Source organism: Sodiomyces alcalophilus (assembly GCF_042370955.1).
Source record: "Sodiomyces alcalophilus JCM 7366 unplaced genomic scaffold ACRALscaffold_2, whole genome shotgun sequence".
NCBI lineage: Eukaryota > Fungi > Ascomycota > Sordariomycetes > Glomerellales > Plectosphaerellaceae > Sodiomyces > Sodiomyces alcalophilus.
The window spans coordinates 3,477,852-3,490,322 of NW_027263533.1; the positions used below are offsets into that span (position 1 = coordinate 3,477,852).

The 12,471-nt window shown below is 53.4% G+C and overlaps 4 protein-coding genes across 4 annotated transcripts; 1 reads left to right on the plus strand and 3 right to left on the minus strand.

Annotated features, from left to right (window-relative positions):
* Positions 1-452: 452 nt before the first annotated feature.
* Positions 453-3,703, minus strand: ACRALDRAFT_1080225 (uncharacterized protein). The gene is made up of 5 exons (XM_071018988.1): positions 3,092-3,703; positions 2,912-2,982; positions 2,807-2,842; positions 2,241-2,615; positions 453-2,159 (listed from the first exon to the last, which is right to left on the minus strand). The coding sequence occupies exons 1-5, from the start codon at positions 3,153-3,155 to the stop codon at positions 1,149-1,151; spliced, it is 1,557 nt and encodes a 518-aa protein (XP_070877386.1). The 5' UTR covers positions 3,156-3,703; the 3' UTR covers positions 453-1,148.
* Positions 3,704-4,576: 873 nt separating this feature from the next.
* Positions 4,577-6,752, minus strand: ACRALDRAFT_1074990 (uncharacterized protein). The gene is made up of 2 exons (XM_071018306.1): positions 6,276-6,752; positions 4,577-6,182 (listed from the first exon to the last, which is right to left on the minus strand). Exons 1-2 carry the CDS (start codon positions 6,411-6,413, stop codon positions 4,752-4,754), a joined length of 1,569 nt encoding a protein of 522 aa, XP_070877387.1. The 5' UTR covers positions 6,414-6,752; the 3' UTR covers positions 4,577-4,751.
* A 913-nt stretch (positions 6,753-7,665) lies between these two features.
* ACRALDRAFT_2040569 (uncharacterized protein) lies at positions 7,666-10,644 on the plus strand (the record flags this gene model as incomplete). Its single annotated transcript, XM_071021067.1, has 8 exons — positions 7,666-7,738; positions 7,812-7,950; positions 8,584-8,741; positions 8,807-8,892; positions 8,946-9,106; positions 9,175-9,326; positions 9,381-9,533; positions 9,602-10,644. The coding sequence occupies 8 exons, from the start codon at positions 7,666-7,668 to the stop codon at positions 10,642-10,644; spliced, it is 1,965 nt and encodes a 654-aa protein (XP_070877388.1).
* A 772-nt stretch (positions 10,645-11,416) lies between these two features.
* On the minus strand, positions 11,417-11,967 carry ACRALDRAFT_1068711 (uncharacterized protein; the record flags this gene model as incomplete). The annotated part of the gene is made up of 3 exons (XM_071017594.1): positions 11,417-11,547; positions 11,625-11,696; positions 11,775-11,967. 3 exons carry the CDS (start codon positions 11,965-11,967, stop codon positions 11,417-11,419), a joined length of 396 nt encoding a protein of 131 aa, XP_070877389.1.
* Between the last annotated feature and the right edge of the window lie 504 nt (positions 11,968-12,471).

The following is a 12,471-nucleotide window of genomic DNA, read 5'->3' on the forward strand; positions in this document are numbered from 1 at the left end:
CCACGCATAATTTCACAAAAGCGGAGTATATGCGTATAACCGTTAGTATCTCACCTCCTCCCCGCATTTTTCTGATACGTAGCCAATCGCCAAGCAGCCAGTATTTGGTAAGTGCGTTGTATCAACGGATCCGAAACCCCCGCGGGCCGGTCCAGCATTTAGGGACCGTTGCACTACGGAGTAATCATCTCGGATCAAGTCAGTATCGCGACAGCTTCATACGCACGATATCATCCATCGTCATACGATATCAATCTGTGCGGAGTATATCTTCCTATGTTGCACTTGTCCGACAACGGACAATGTCGCCAAATTCCATCCAAGAGTTGTAGTGGTGTCGAATGCAGCTTTCCCAAATCCGAATTGACCGGGGCAGTCGTCAGAGGGCCTTTTCCGATTTCGGCTCCGTCGACGCGAATGCATCAGTGGGAGCCCCGGGTCAACTTGCCGCGGCACATCCTCGCCTTTTCTTTACTTTCGCATTAATTACTTTGTTATTCCTACATCATGCGCACATTCATGCAGGGCAGGGCCGGTGTTGTGTGGATGCTAGTCATGTTGATGCCAGCGTACCACAGGCCCTCTCGCATTCATACCAGCCACATCTCTTTCCAGGCGGAGTCATGCGGTTGCCGTCACCGCTAGATGGGGAGATTCCAGTATACATATACCATATATGTACGTTGTATACACAGTGACTATGCATGCATATCATTCGGGCAAGCGAGGTACGCAACGTTTATATCGAGCTTCAACCCCCGCTGTCGCACACCTAACAGGGTATGCCGCTCCTGAATCGGCCGTGCAAGGGAGAGTAGCCATACAGCACACCGAGAGCTGACAGGAAGGAGAACATGAGTGCAATTGCGCCACGCTGACCACCATTACTTCCTCCTATAGCACATGCAAGCTTCATATCTTCAAATCGCGCCTGTCGGTTTGCTCTGCTATCGCTGCTATGCTCAGTGTCGAAAGTGTCCAAGATTACATTGTACATGACCAAAATGTCCTGACAGAATCGTGAATTCCATATCCCAAGTTCGAATGAAAAAAAGGAAAAGAAAGAAAGAAAGCCCAAGTACCCCACCCAATATTGTTCAAGTACAGGTCGAAGGCCTTATAGCCTGCCCGTGGAAGAGTGAAATCATTTACCGCCCATGTCTCGGTTCATACAAATCATCGGCCTCGTATATGTCGTCGTCCTTTCGGGCGCTGCGACTCGAACCCCCTTGGCCCTGACCGACACCCGCGCCGTGCATGGCCATGTTGTCCACCGCACCATCCTGGCGGGCGCCGTAACTTGCCGTCTTTTCGCCGAAACCTGGATGATACGATTCATACGCGAGGCGCTGGTGGCCAGAAGATCCGGCTTCGGAGAAAGACACATCCCCCGGGTGTGACTGTGTGTTCCCCGGCGAGTAGTATGTAGACGACTGGAATTGTGGGTCCCGGAACGGATCCTCGCCGGCCACATCCTCCCCGGAGGATCTCTCGTCGGGATAAGCAGAGGAGGCCCCGGCTGGTGGCGGACCTGGCGGCGGAGCAAACTGCTCGACTTCCTTGCCCTTGGACTTGGGGCCCTGTGGGAGCTGCGTACGGCCGGGAGGGGGCTGCGGCGCCGGTCCTCGGGAGGAGGACGAGGACGACGGATGGGACTGGAGCTGGGGTCGACTGTTGCTGCTACTAGGAGCCGGAGGCGGGGTCTGGCCGTCGTTGGACAGTTGCGGGGAGGAAGGGTTCGAGGGGCTGTTCCCGTTGACGCCGAGCTGCTTACGCGCGCTGAGGACGCCGCGCTGGTGCCGGTTGAGCGCGGTCTGGAGTTGCTCGTTGACGTCGATGAGGCTCTCCATCGTGTCGTTGTCGGGAGCAGGGTCCTCGGCGACCATGTAAAGCTGCACGCTTCGCGAGGCGCTCTGGCACCGGTCGGCGAATTCTTTCACGAGATCGCTGTCGAGCAACTCGGAAGGAGGCGTGTTGTTGACCACTTGGACCAGGAGTTTGGCCGAGGTACGGGCTTCCTCTAGGCGACTGGCGAGCTCCGCGGGGCTGGGCAGCCGCCTGTTGGTATGATGGCGGGCGAAGTAGTTTTGCGCGCGAGCGGGATCAGGACTCGGCACGTGTTGGGCCTGGAAGTGCGTCGGAGGCGGTCCCTGCTGACCCTGTCCAAGCTCCAAGCTCGTGTGAGTCTGGCGTCGAGACGGGAGATGGACAGCAGACGTATAGGTAGGGCAGCTGCTTACCTTGGAGTACTTCAACACCCGACCCTTCTCCTTCTGCCACATGGCAACGAGATGGGCCACACCCTCGTAATCCATCTTGGTGTACTCGAAGCCGTCTAATGTCTCCATCAATATCTGGCGGACGTTGGGGTTCCTGCCCATCCTGAGCAGATCCTTGGTCGTATCGACAAACTTTTTGTCAAAGTTTCGGGTAAAACTGCGACCGGGGTTGTCGGTCAGAATGCGGATGAGCATGATGGCATTGTATTGGTAGCCGGGCTTGGTATAGTAGTCTTTCGAGAGGTATTTGCGGATATATCGAGCGCATTCGGCAGCAGCAGCTGGGGCCGACTCGGCGGCTTCCACGATGAGAGGGAGGAAGAGAACCTCATCGCCCTACGTATCGTATCATTCCCGCCATCAGCCTAAGTCTCGTAGCCCACAGATCCTTGTTTTTCCCGGTTTTGTTCCTTGTTGTTCGCCCTCGGAATCATCATGGCAATGTCGAGATGAAGATGTCGAGGCGACGAGAACAAGACAAAGAAGGCAAAGAGCGTGAGACCTCTATGGAGGGAGCGGGAGCGTACCTGTCTGTTCGTACCTTCGGATTCGCAAAATAGCTTCTACAGGCACGAGGTAATCAGTAAATGGGAATTGCACTCGAAACGCAGGCAGACTCTCCAGCTACTTACCACATTCCGAACCGCGACGGCTTGGGGGGTATCATCCTGCGATGAAGCTGCGCCGTTCGTATCCTGCCCAGCTGCCACGCAATACCCATCATCAGCACCGATCCGCAAGGCTTCTTGAGTTTTCCAGTTCAACAAGGCGGCGTATGATAGAGCAAGGTAAAAAAGGTGTGGTTTTCGTACCAAGTCCGGTCCCTGTCCTTTTCTTGATGGTCCCTATGAAACGATTCATGCCAAATCCCTTCATGGTGGTCGACTGGATGGGCAGTCGACGTTGCGGGGGGATGGCGTTTCAAGAATCCGCGGGCACACCCTATGGACCAAGTCGCAACGAACAAGAGGGATCAAATTGGCGGCGTTGGCCCAAAAGAACGTGGAATGTCTAGCAGGCGATAACGCGGGAACGGGCTTCGGTAGCCTAGCTAGGCAAGTAGGGGTGTAGGTATTCGTATGTATGGTATGGTATGGTATGGTGGCGGTAATTGGCGATTTGCGGTGGATCTAGCTGTTGGTGCGACGGGGTTAGGATAAAGTGCTTCGTAATTTCGCAGCTTCCCTCTTCCCTCTTCCCTCTGCCGTCTTCCTTCTGCCGTCTTCCCCGACTCCTTTTGAATGTTTGTTCTGTCCGTGTCACCAAACTAGATTGCAAAACGTTGGGTTTCGAAGCGCAGTGGTCGGGGTATAGTTGTCACGGAGAGAGAGCGAGCGTATCTAATGATGCAGGATGCGACGCGACCGCAATCAGAAGAGGCCCCTGACAACAAACCGGGCGAGTTCCGTAATCATAAGTATCGAAGAAAAGGGGGGAGGATGAAGTTGGCTCCTAGGTACAAGAGGTCACTTGAGTTGGCTCTTGGCTCTTGGCCCCGGTATTGCATAGACAATTCGGGTCAGCGCGTAACGTCGTGTGCGCGTGACGATGTACTGGCCTGTTGCCGTGAGCTTTGCTATTGCAGGTACTGTACGTATTTTGTAGGTACATACTTACGAAGCTCTGGTCAGTGTGGGTGATATTTCTTGGCTCTCAATTCACAAAGTACAACGCACTTCGTACAGTAGTACCTACAACGTACGTACCTATAAACGTACCCAGTACCCTCTCGACAATGTCTCCGATAGCCTCGACCTCGTCGCGAAGAGTCGGGAAGAGTGGGAATAGGAATAACGATCCTTTGAAAAACATACAATAAGAGACAGAGTGTGGGCTTTTCCTGTCAGGATGCTTATATCTGCTTGTATGTTTCCAAATCTGCAATATACCTACGCATGTCCGCGTGCACAACGTGCCGCGTCAGACATTGCGTCGCGATCAAAGCCCCCAACCTATACGCGTATCCTCCGCGACCCATACTGGTGATCTTCGTGGTATCTGACGAATCATTCCGGCTCCAGTCCCCCAACTTGGCAAGCATGTCTCCCAGAGATCTCCATCTTGAACCACACTACACTAGTGGCAGCTTTGCTTTCTGTAACCGGTGCTCCCTCCAGTGTCTCGGCATTGTCTGGACGAAACACTGCGTGACTGCACCGCCTCCTGACTGGTTCTTATGCAAACTCAAGCTCCGGGCCAGCGCCGTATGATGCGATTCTTGTCCCACTTCGCCCCGGTGGCTTCCTTTGCTACTGGAGCAGAGATATATGTAATATTTCCCGCTCGCTTCGTCTCTTAATGATCGCACCGACCGATCGAAGTAAAGATGGTTTTATTTTCGCTGTGACACTATTCTGACAAATCAATTGCCTTGTTGGGGTGGACGAACGTAACCCTCGTCTCTTGCTTCATGACATCCTACTTTATCACAACCCCGACGCATCTAGTAATGCATCTTGAGTCCGGATACCTTCATGTCGCTTCATCCTCCACTTCCGAATCCTCATCTGGCCCGATCTCTTCTACGATAAGGTTGCCCGATCTTCCAATCGTCTCCCCGATGCTTTGTTCCTCGCTGGGCTCGTAGACGGTCCGCGGCATGACCGACGTAATTTGAAACCGGTATTCGTGCTTGTAGTCCAGAGGCGGAAGCTGCTGCCTCGAATCCTGCCCAGCTCCCTCCCCGAGAATATCGTAGCATTCCACGAAAGCGTAGAGTGACTCCAAGGTTGCCGAGTTACGGAACCGCCGGACGATCCTCCCTGCGCCCGACGATTCGGGCATCTTGAGTGCGATCCGTGCCACTTCCTTGTCCGTTGCCGGCGGTTCCGCCTCAATCGTCGTCGCTTTCCACCGCCTCCAGTCTGCGCGCTGTTGTTCCAATCGCTCTGCTGCCGCCGCCTCTTCCTCAGCTCGTTTGGCTGCTTCTGCCGCCGCCTTCTCTGCCTCGCGCCGCTGTCGTGCGCGTTCCCGATCCTTGGCGAGTGACCTCTCGTATGCCGAGTCCTGTTGATCCCGCAGATTCCGAGACACCTCCTGTGCCGTCCGTTCGGCCCGGGCACCCTCTAGGTCCGGGGCGTACTTGTTGATCGCTGTCTGGGCTTCCGAGAGATACGTCGACGGGGGCATCGGACCCGCCAACCGCTTGATGATGCTCATCCGCGTACTGCCTTCCTTAGGCGTTAGGCAGACCAGCGCCGAGAACGGAAACTTGGTGCAGCTGTACTCCTGCGCAACCTGGTACGCCTCCGAATCGAGGACATTACCTCCCCATAGGATGATATTATTCGCCGGATCCTTGATGAAGTCGACGACCTCTGGTGCCAAGAGAGTGTCTCGTGTGAAAGAAGCAGTTTCGTCGTGCTCTGGCGACATGAGCACTACCCATAGGAACTTGAGATCCTTCTTCGCTGCATCCTGCGCCTGGGCAATGCCGCCTTCAAACCATGGCAGTTCGTTGTCGCCAAACTCCTCGTCAAACTCCCGTTTGAACCTAGCCGCGGTGTCCTGCGGCATCAGCATCCGCCGGCCAGTGGTATTACGCAGTCCCCTCGCTGCCCCGTTCGTCAGCGCCCTCGGCCGTATGGGCGCCGGAAGGAAGGACAGCAGATACCACACGGTGCGGAAGATTCTAGACACCACATTGTATCCGATGCTGAACGGAGCCAGGAGCAGACCGATCAGGAATGGAGGCCTGTGGATCCTGGGCGGCTGAGGGACAATTCGCGGAGCAGGGTCAGGTGCCTGTCGTCTCGATCGTCGGGGTTGTGAGGCGGAATGAAATAGGCTCTCTTGCAGGTTGTCGTGCCTCGCTGCCATTCGGGGTAGGTCTTGGTCTTGTTGAGCCATGGCTTCGGCGACGGGATCGGGGCCCTCGCCATCGAAGAACTTGGCGATAGCAATCTACGTGGCTGCAGGTTAATTCTTGCTCAGTCATTTCCGCCAGCGCAGAAAAAAAGGTCGACATAGGAAGAAAAAGAAAAGACGAATACTGACTTGAACGTTCCATTGTGAGCGCTCTAAGAGAGGAATGGCGTCCTTCACCTCCTGGTTTGTCACCTGGGTGTACTGGCCCAGAGCTTCCTGCTGACTTGAGGACAGCTGTCCAATATCGAAATCTCCTTGGTCCGCCATGGTTGTTCGGCGACGTCGGACAGGGAACTATGATACCTAGAAATGAGGTCTGGCAAGGTTGGGGCCTGGTCTGATTTATCAAACCGTCTAGTCGTCCTGAGTGACCAGCCCGTACTCGGACTTTGGGAACACTTGGTGTTGATGCCGCGTGATTGCAATCGACTGCCTTCGGAAGTTGGGAGTAGCGAAAGAGAGAGTTAAAAGGTGTCAGATAGCCGTCCGGGACACCAATAAGGTAGAAGACTTGTTCGCCGCATTAAGAAAAGAGTTTATGAAAGAAATGAAAGAAAAAAAGTATAACGAGAGCAAAGTTGACACGGCACCTCGCACGAAATGGATGTATCTGGATGTAACTCGGGAAGGCGAGATATTGGACGGAATCGAGGCACAACGTATGTACCTTATCCCCACCAGGCACTCTTGGCACAAGTGACGACATAGGAGCTTGGAAGAGAGAGTACAAGATATTACGGATAGGTACTCCGAGCTCTGAACCGGGTACATTAGTAGGTACTTTACATTGTACTCAATCAGCCTTACGTAATTGCTCCACACTTGACCAGTGTGCTGCAGCTTCCATCATGCTGATGCAATAACGTCCAAGCGTCCTGCTTAAGTCGCTATATCTACGGGGCGTATCCTTCACGATATATGAATATATTCAATTCTTCCCAGTTCCTTGCTCGTATAAGGGAATATTCTGCCTATCCTTCCCCTATTCTGTGGGGAAGCCCAGAAAGTGGGAATTTAGCGCGTCTCTTGCGCTCCCAACTTCAACCTCGCTCCTCTCCAACCCTTGTCTGGCTTCCAGTCCGCACCTTGGAGCGGACATTGCTGTATTAACTCGTCCTTCTATCCCTACGAATCCCCCGAGTTATTGCCGCGTTACTCGCGGCTCCCTCTAAGGTTTATCGACACCTTAGTCTTCCTGCTATCGAGCCCATGGGCGATTATTTGAACTTGTTCTTCGAACCATGGGCAGAATCAGCGAGGTTCAAGTGCGTACCTGTCCGTCGTCTGCCCTCTTCCCGTCTGTGCTTTTTCCCCCCACCCCACACCGACAGTGGGTTCCCCTCCTTTCCCCGACAGTGTCTCGGACGTGGAGACAGAACGCGGACCTCGACATACGTACCTACATGTGTTGGGCGAGGGCTTCCGCTCTCATTCTCCTTTCGACAGAGAGCTGACAATGGTCTTGTGAGCGCCGTAGGACCGACCATAGGGGGAGTCATTCCTAGTCACCGCCGTCATCATGGCGACGCCGCGATACAACTCGCCCGATCTCCGTCGCCAGGTTGGGACGTCGCCCAAGCCCAAGACACGAGGCGAGTACTCTCTCCGTGCCTTGTTTCGGTCTCTTGCCGACGGGTAGCTGACTCCTGCCCATTTTCTCTCCAGATACCAAAGACACTCTCTGCCGAAACGTCTTAATATACGGTCATTGTCGATACGAGAACAGCGGTTGCGCATTCAACCATGACCAAACCCGAAATAACTCTAGTCAGAACAGCCACTCTACCCAAACCTCTCTGGACAAGTAGGTGCTTATTTCGTTTCTTTATGCGATGATTTTTGGAGCCGGGATTCAACATGCAACGGATTTTGCGCCAATTCATTCGTCGCCGCGACGCGTTAACGGAGACACGTCTAAATCTGGATACGAATGTCAAAGCCGAATACATAATTAAGCAGACGGATGGTCAAACGCCTATAGCGGCTATGCGCTGCCCAACGTTTATACCATCTCACTGCCGTCGTCCTCCAGGGTTTTAATATCGCCAAAGAGGGGTGTCTCGGAGCCCATGGCAACAAGGAGTAAAGCCGCGAGGGCTCACACGTCCATCAAATTGCACCCACAGCCAGTCTTCTTCTGTCTGGACATGCGCTCCAGCTCCAGTCTGCCAACCCAAAGGGGAGTATGGGCTCTCGGGACAACCTCGTCAAAACCATTTCTCAGCCGTTCATCGCGAAAAGTCACTGTTTGGGAAATGCAGCTACTGTAACGACTCTTCGGCCAGTCGTTTCAACTCGTTCTACGCCCGAGGTGGCGGCGTGAGCTCTCAAGCTGAGTGCCAAAAACCGGATGTTTCGAACCCTCAACCAAAGGCTTTCATCTTGCGATATTAGATCAGCTCATATTGATCGTCAATGCTAACATGGGCATTTCAAGTGGCACCAAGAAGTTGAACGTCGACTCGCCGTCTTTTACACCGACTGGCTTGCAAGGGACAGTCACAAACCCATCTACACCAACGGCACCATCAAGGAAAGCAACTTTTTCGACTCAGGCCGCGAGTGCGGCATCCTTTGTCCCTCGAGGCTCTAGCTGTAAGTTTCCATCCTCCCACTCGATATACTACTCTGCTAAGAGACTTGGGTTTGCACCTGCATAGCGTCCAAAGAGGAGTCCGCAGCATCCGTCTTCAATCCTGCAAAATTCCAAGAATTTACACCCCAAAACTACGATCCGACTTCCAACGTAATTCAAAAGCTCTCCATTCTCGCAGCAACTGTAAACTAACCATGCCACAGATTAACGCAAACGGAACTACGCCTGACGCGACGGGCCTTGCTTATGATGCATTCTCTCTGTCGACCTTGGGCCCAGCCTTGCCGGGCGCCCAGTACAATCCCTATGCTGAGGACCCAACAGCTTTGGGCGGAACTAGCGCATTCTTCCAGCAACAGAATTCGTTTGCTCCTCCGATGCAACCTGCAAGTGCACATGCCCACTTTTTAGCGCCGGTCAGGGTACTGACAGATCCAAGCTGCAATATCACCTTTATGCGCCCCTTGGACAACCCAGAGAAGGCCTTCTCCCTTATCAGCGGCAGACTCATGACTTCTTTTTGCCAGAGAAGCTGCGTGAGGATGCCCAGCGAAAATTAGAAGCCACCCATCAGGTTCTGGCGAGTGAGTAGTGTCCCGTCTTTATCTGAAGCGTGTCAGCTTTCCTGACTGGAACAGACTCGGCGCTGCCAAATGTGGACCACTTCACATCTCTTGTGCCTCTTGATACGAACAACAGGGAAAGCTCCACCATTTTTGGTTACACAAGCTGGGTGTACAAAGCCGTCTCCCAGGAGAATGGAAGGACATATTGCCTGCGGCGAATCAAAGGTCTGCCTGCCTGCTTGTTCGCTTGTGCCTACCTGCCTACTTGCAGTTTGCTGATGGAACTTCTCCAGATTTCCGCCTCAGTAACGAGAACGCCATTCGGTCGGTCAAGGAATGGAAAAAGGTCTACAACGGCGGCGTGGTGTCAGTCCACAGTGCCTTCACTACTCGCCGATTTCAGGACAGTTCGATCATCTTCGTCTCGGACTACCATCCCCTTTCGAAAACGCTTTCGCAACATCATTTCACGCAATCGAATAGCAGATACAATCCCAGAGCCACCGTCACAGAAGACTTGCTCTGGAGCTACATTACGCAGATTGCGAACGCTCTGAAAGCGATCCACAAACTCAACCTTGCTGCCAGATGCCTCGACCCGAGCAAAATTATCCTCACCGACAAAAATCGGATACGCTTGAGCGCTTGCTCCATTCTAGATGTGCTTCAGTACGATGCTCGGCGACCGATGCATGACCTACAGCAAGAGGACTTGGCTCAGTTTGGAAAAGTCATGCTTTGCCTGGCTAGCAATACGCCACCCAGCTCGCTCAACAACAACAATGCCCCTCTCGTCATGCAGCAACTGAGTGCGGTGTACTCGGAGTCCTTGGTGGGCAGCATCATGTGGCTACTTTTTCCTCCTCAATCAGGAGAAACCAAAACAATCGATGTCTTCCTTTCTAAGATATCGAGCCATATCATATCCAACCTAGATATGCTGATGCACCAAAATGATGGCCTCACCTCGAACCTTTACCAGGAGATTGAAAATGGGAGATTATTCCGCCTGCTCTGCAAGCTCGGAACCATCAATGAAAGGCAGGAGTTTGACGGGGATCGCCAGTGGTCGGAGAACGGTGAGCGATACATGATCAAGCTCTTCCGCGACTACGTTTTCCACCAAGTAGACTCAAACGGGCAGCCGGTAGTGGACATGGGCCATATCATCCGCTGCCTGAACAAATTGGACGCCGGGACAGAGGAGAGGATATGTCTCACCAGCCGCGACGACCAGTCAGCCTTTGTCGTCAGTTATAAGGAACTGAAGAAGCAGATTGGGAGTGCATTCGGGGAGCTGTTAAAGGGGAGGACTAACGCGGGTCGTGGCTTCTAGAAAGAGTCGAACACAGCATAGACGACCTCGAGTTCAACCTGCTTTGACAGGACAAGATGCGGCTTATATTTTCACGAGGCAGGCAACGTGATCATGAACTGTTGTTCTTAGCGGACTCGATGTTGGGCTAAGGAATGGGAAGGAAGGCAGCATGCTGTTGGATGTTATGGGGAGCAAGTCCATTATTTGTGTGCTATCTGTACATCCCGGTAGATGTAGGCGTGCAGAATAAATGTTGACAGAGAGATCCAGCGAGCCGGAAGGCGACTACGGTAGGCTGTTCCTCGTGTTATCAAGGCATGATAATGGCCGACTGGCCGCACTGGGTCTCTTCAGGCGAGGACATAGCCGCAAGCTATTGGAAACCCTTGAGATGCTCCGTGAATATCACTTTGACTTTCTCTTTTTTAGGGAGACGTTGATTTGGCAGTACGTTGTGAGTAGTAAGTGGCATATCTAGGTACTAGCCTCATGGGCCCTGAGGTCGGTTTCTGATTCAGTATGCCAGGAATTCATTTGACCCCTCTCTTCCCAAAATATTGCCACGCAGACCGTTCAGCCTCTAGCGCCTGTGAGCGAGTGGGCGTCTTCAACCCCCCCGGGGTTGGCATAGCTGCTTGACAGCCGTCTATCTCGCCCATCTGGTCGAGGATGTCCAGCCCGCAGCAATTGGCCTATGTAGGCGTCTCTTCGGTAACACCTCCCGGGACCATTCTCCCTGATCAAACATATGTCTGCCTTTTGGGTGTGGTGGCGTGTCTAGCCGGAGGTTTCAGTCGTCATCTGGCTGGGCGAAGGGATTGGCGATCTGTTCGCTGCCGTCCACGGGGCTGACGAGGACTAGAAGAGTGCCGCGAGCGACGACAAGTCCGAGCGGCCGAGTGGATTCGTTACCGTCCTCATCTAAAAAGGGGCGTGTCAGATTCTTGGTCTAATTCCGCGGTAAGAGGAAAGAGAGAAGGCGGATTAGGTATACATACCCCTCATGACCTCTTGGACTTCGTCAAGGACGAGATTCATCAAGGCGTCATACCCCTTGAGAGTTCCAGTGACTAGAATTTCGAGCGTTGATTTAGCAATGGTGGACCGAAGTTGGGTCGGTCGGTGGTGCTGGGTATGGAGTCACGAACCCTCGCGTCCACCGTTAAATTTCACGGTAATCCTCTTGTCCATGTATTTTCCGAGATCGAGGATATTCTCCTTCTTGGGTTTTTCGCGGTCGGCAGATGCTTGGTTCCCTCCACGGCCTGCTCCTCCTCCTCTCCCGCCGCGATAACCCCCTCCGCCGCGGCCGCCTCCACGGTGGAATCCTCTATCAGCCATGGCGCGTGATTCTCGGGTGGGATGAGATCTGTCCGTGACTAGACAGTGCACCCAGCTACGCTGATACCCGCGTGTTCCGTCGTGTCGTATGGGATTCTCGGTCGCAGGCAAGGTAGAGGTCGATCCAGATCACCTAAAGCTAATGTAAGGCCGGTCCATAACATAAGGCTGAGGCGGATGGATGCGAGACTTGGGTTCTGTTTAAGCGGGTTTGGTGGGGTTCGGCACCTCACTTTGGTGTTATTTTGTCGTAACGTAATATTCACTGTACCCGGTATATCGAAAATGCCCCACGTACAACAGGTGCGCAAAAAGATGGCTGTACATCTACTAAGTAGGTATTTTTGAGTCACTAGGCGGGCGGTTCACCGCCTAGGTACCCGGATAGGTGCAAGTGTACTTCGTACATGTAACCCCAGATCCGCCGACTCGGCCAAGGCTTCATTCACGCAACTTAAGAGCCTGCTAGATGTACAAGTACACTACTTACTTCGTACACATCCC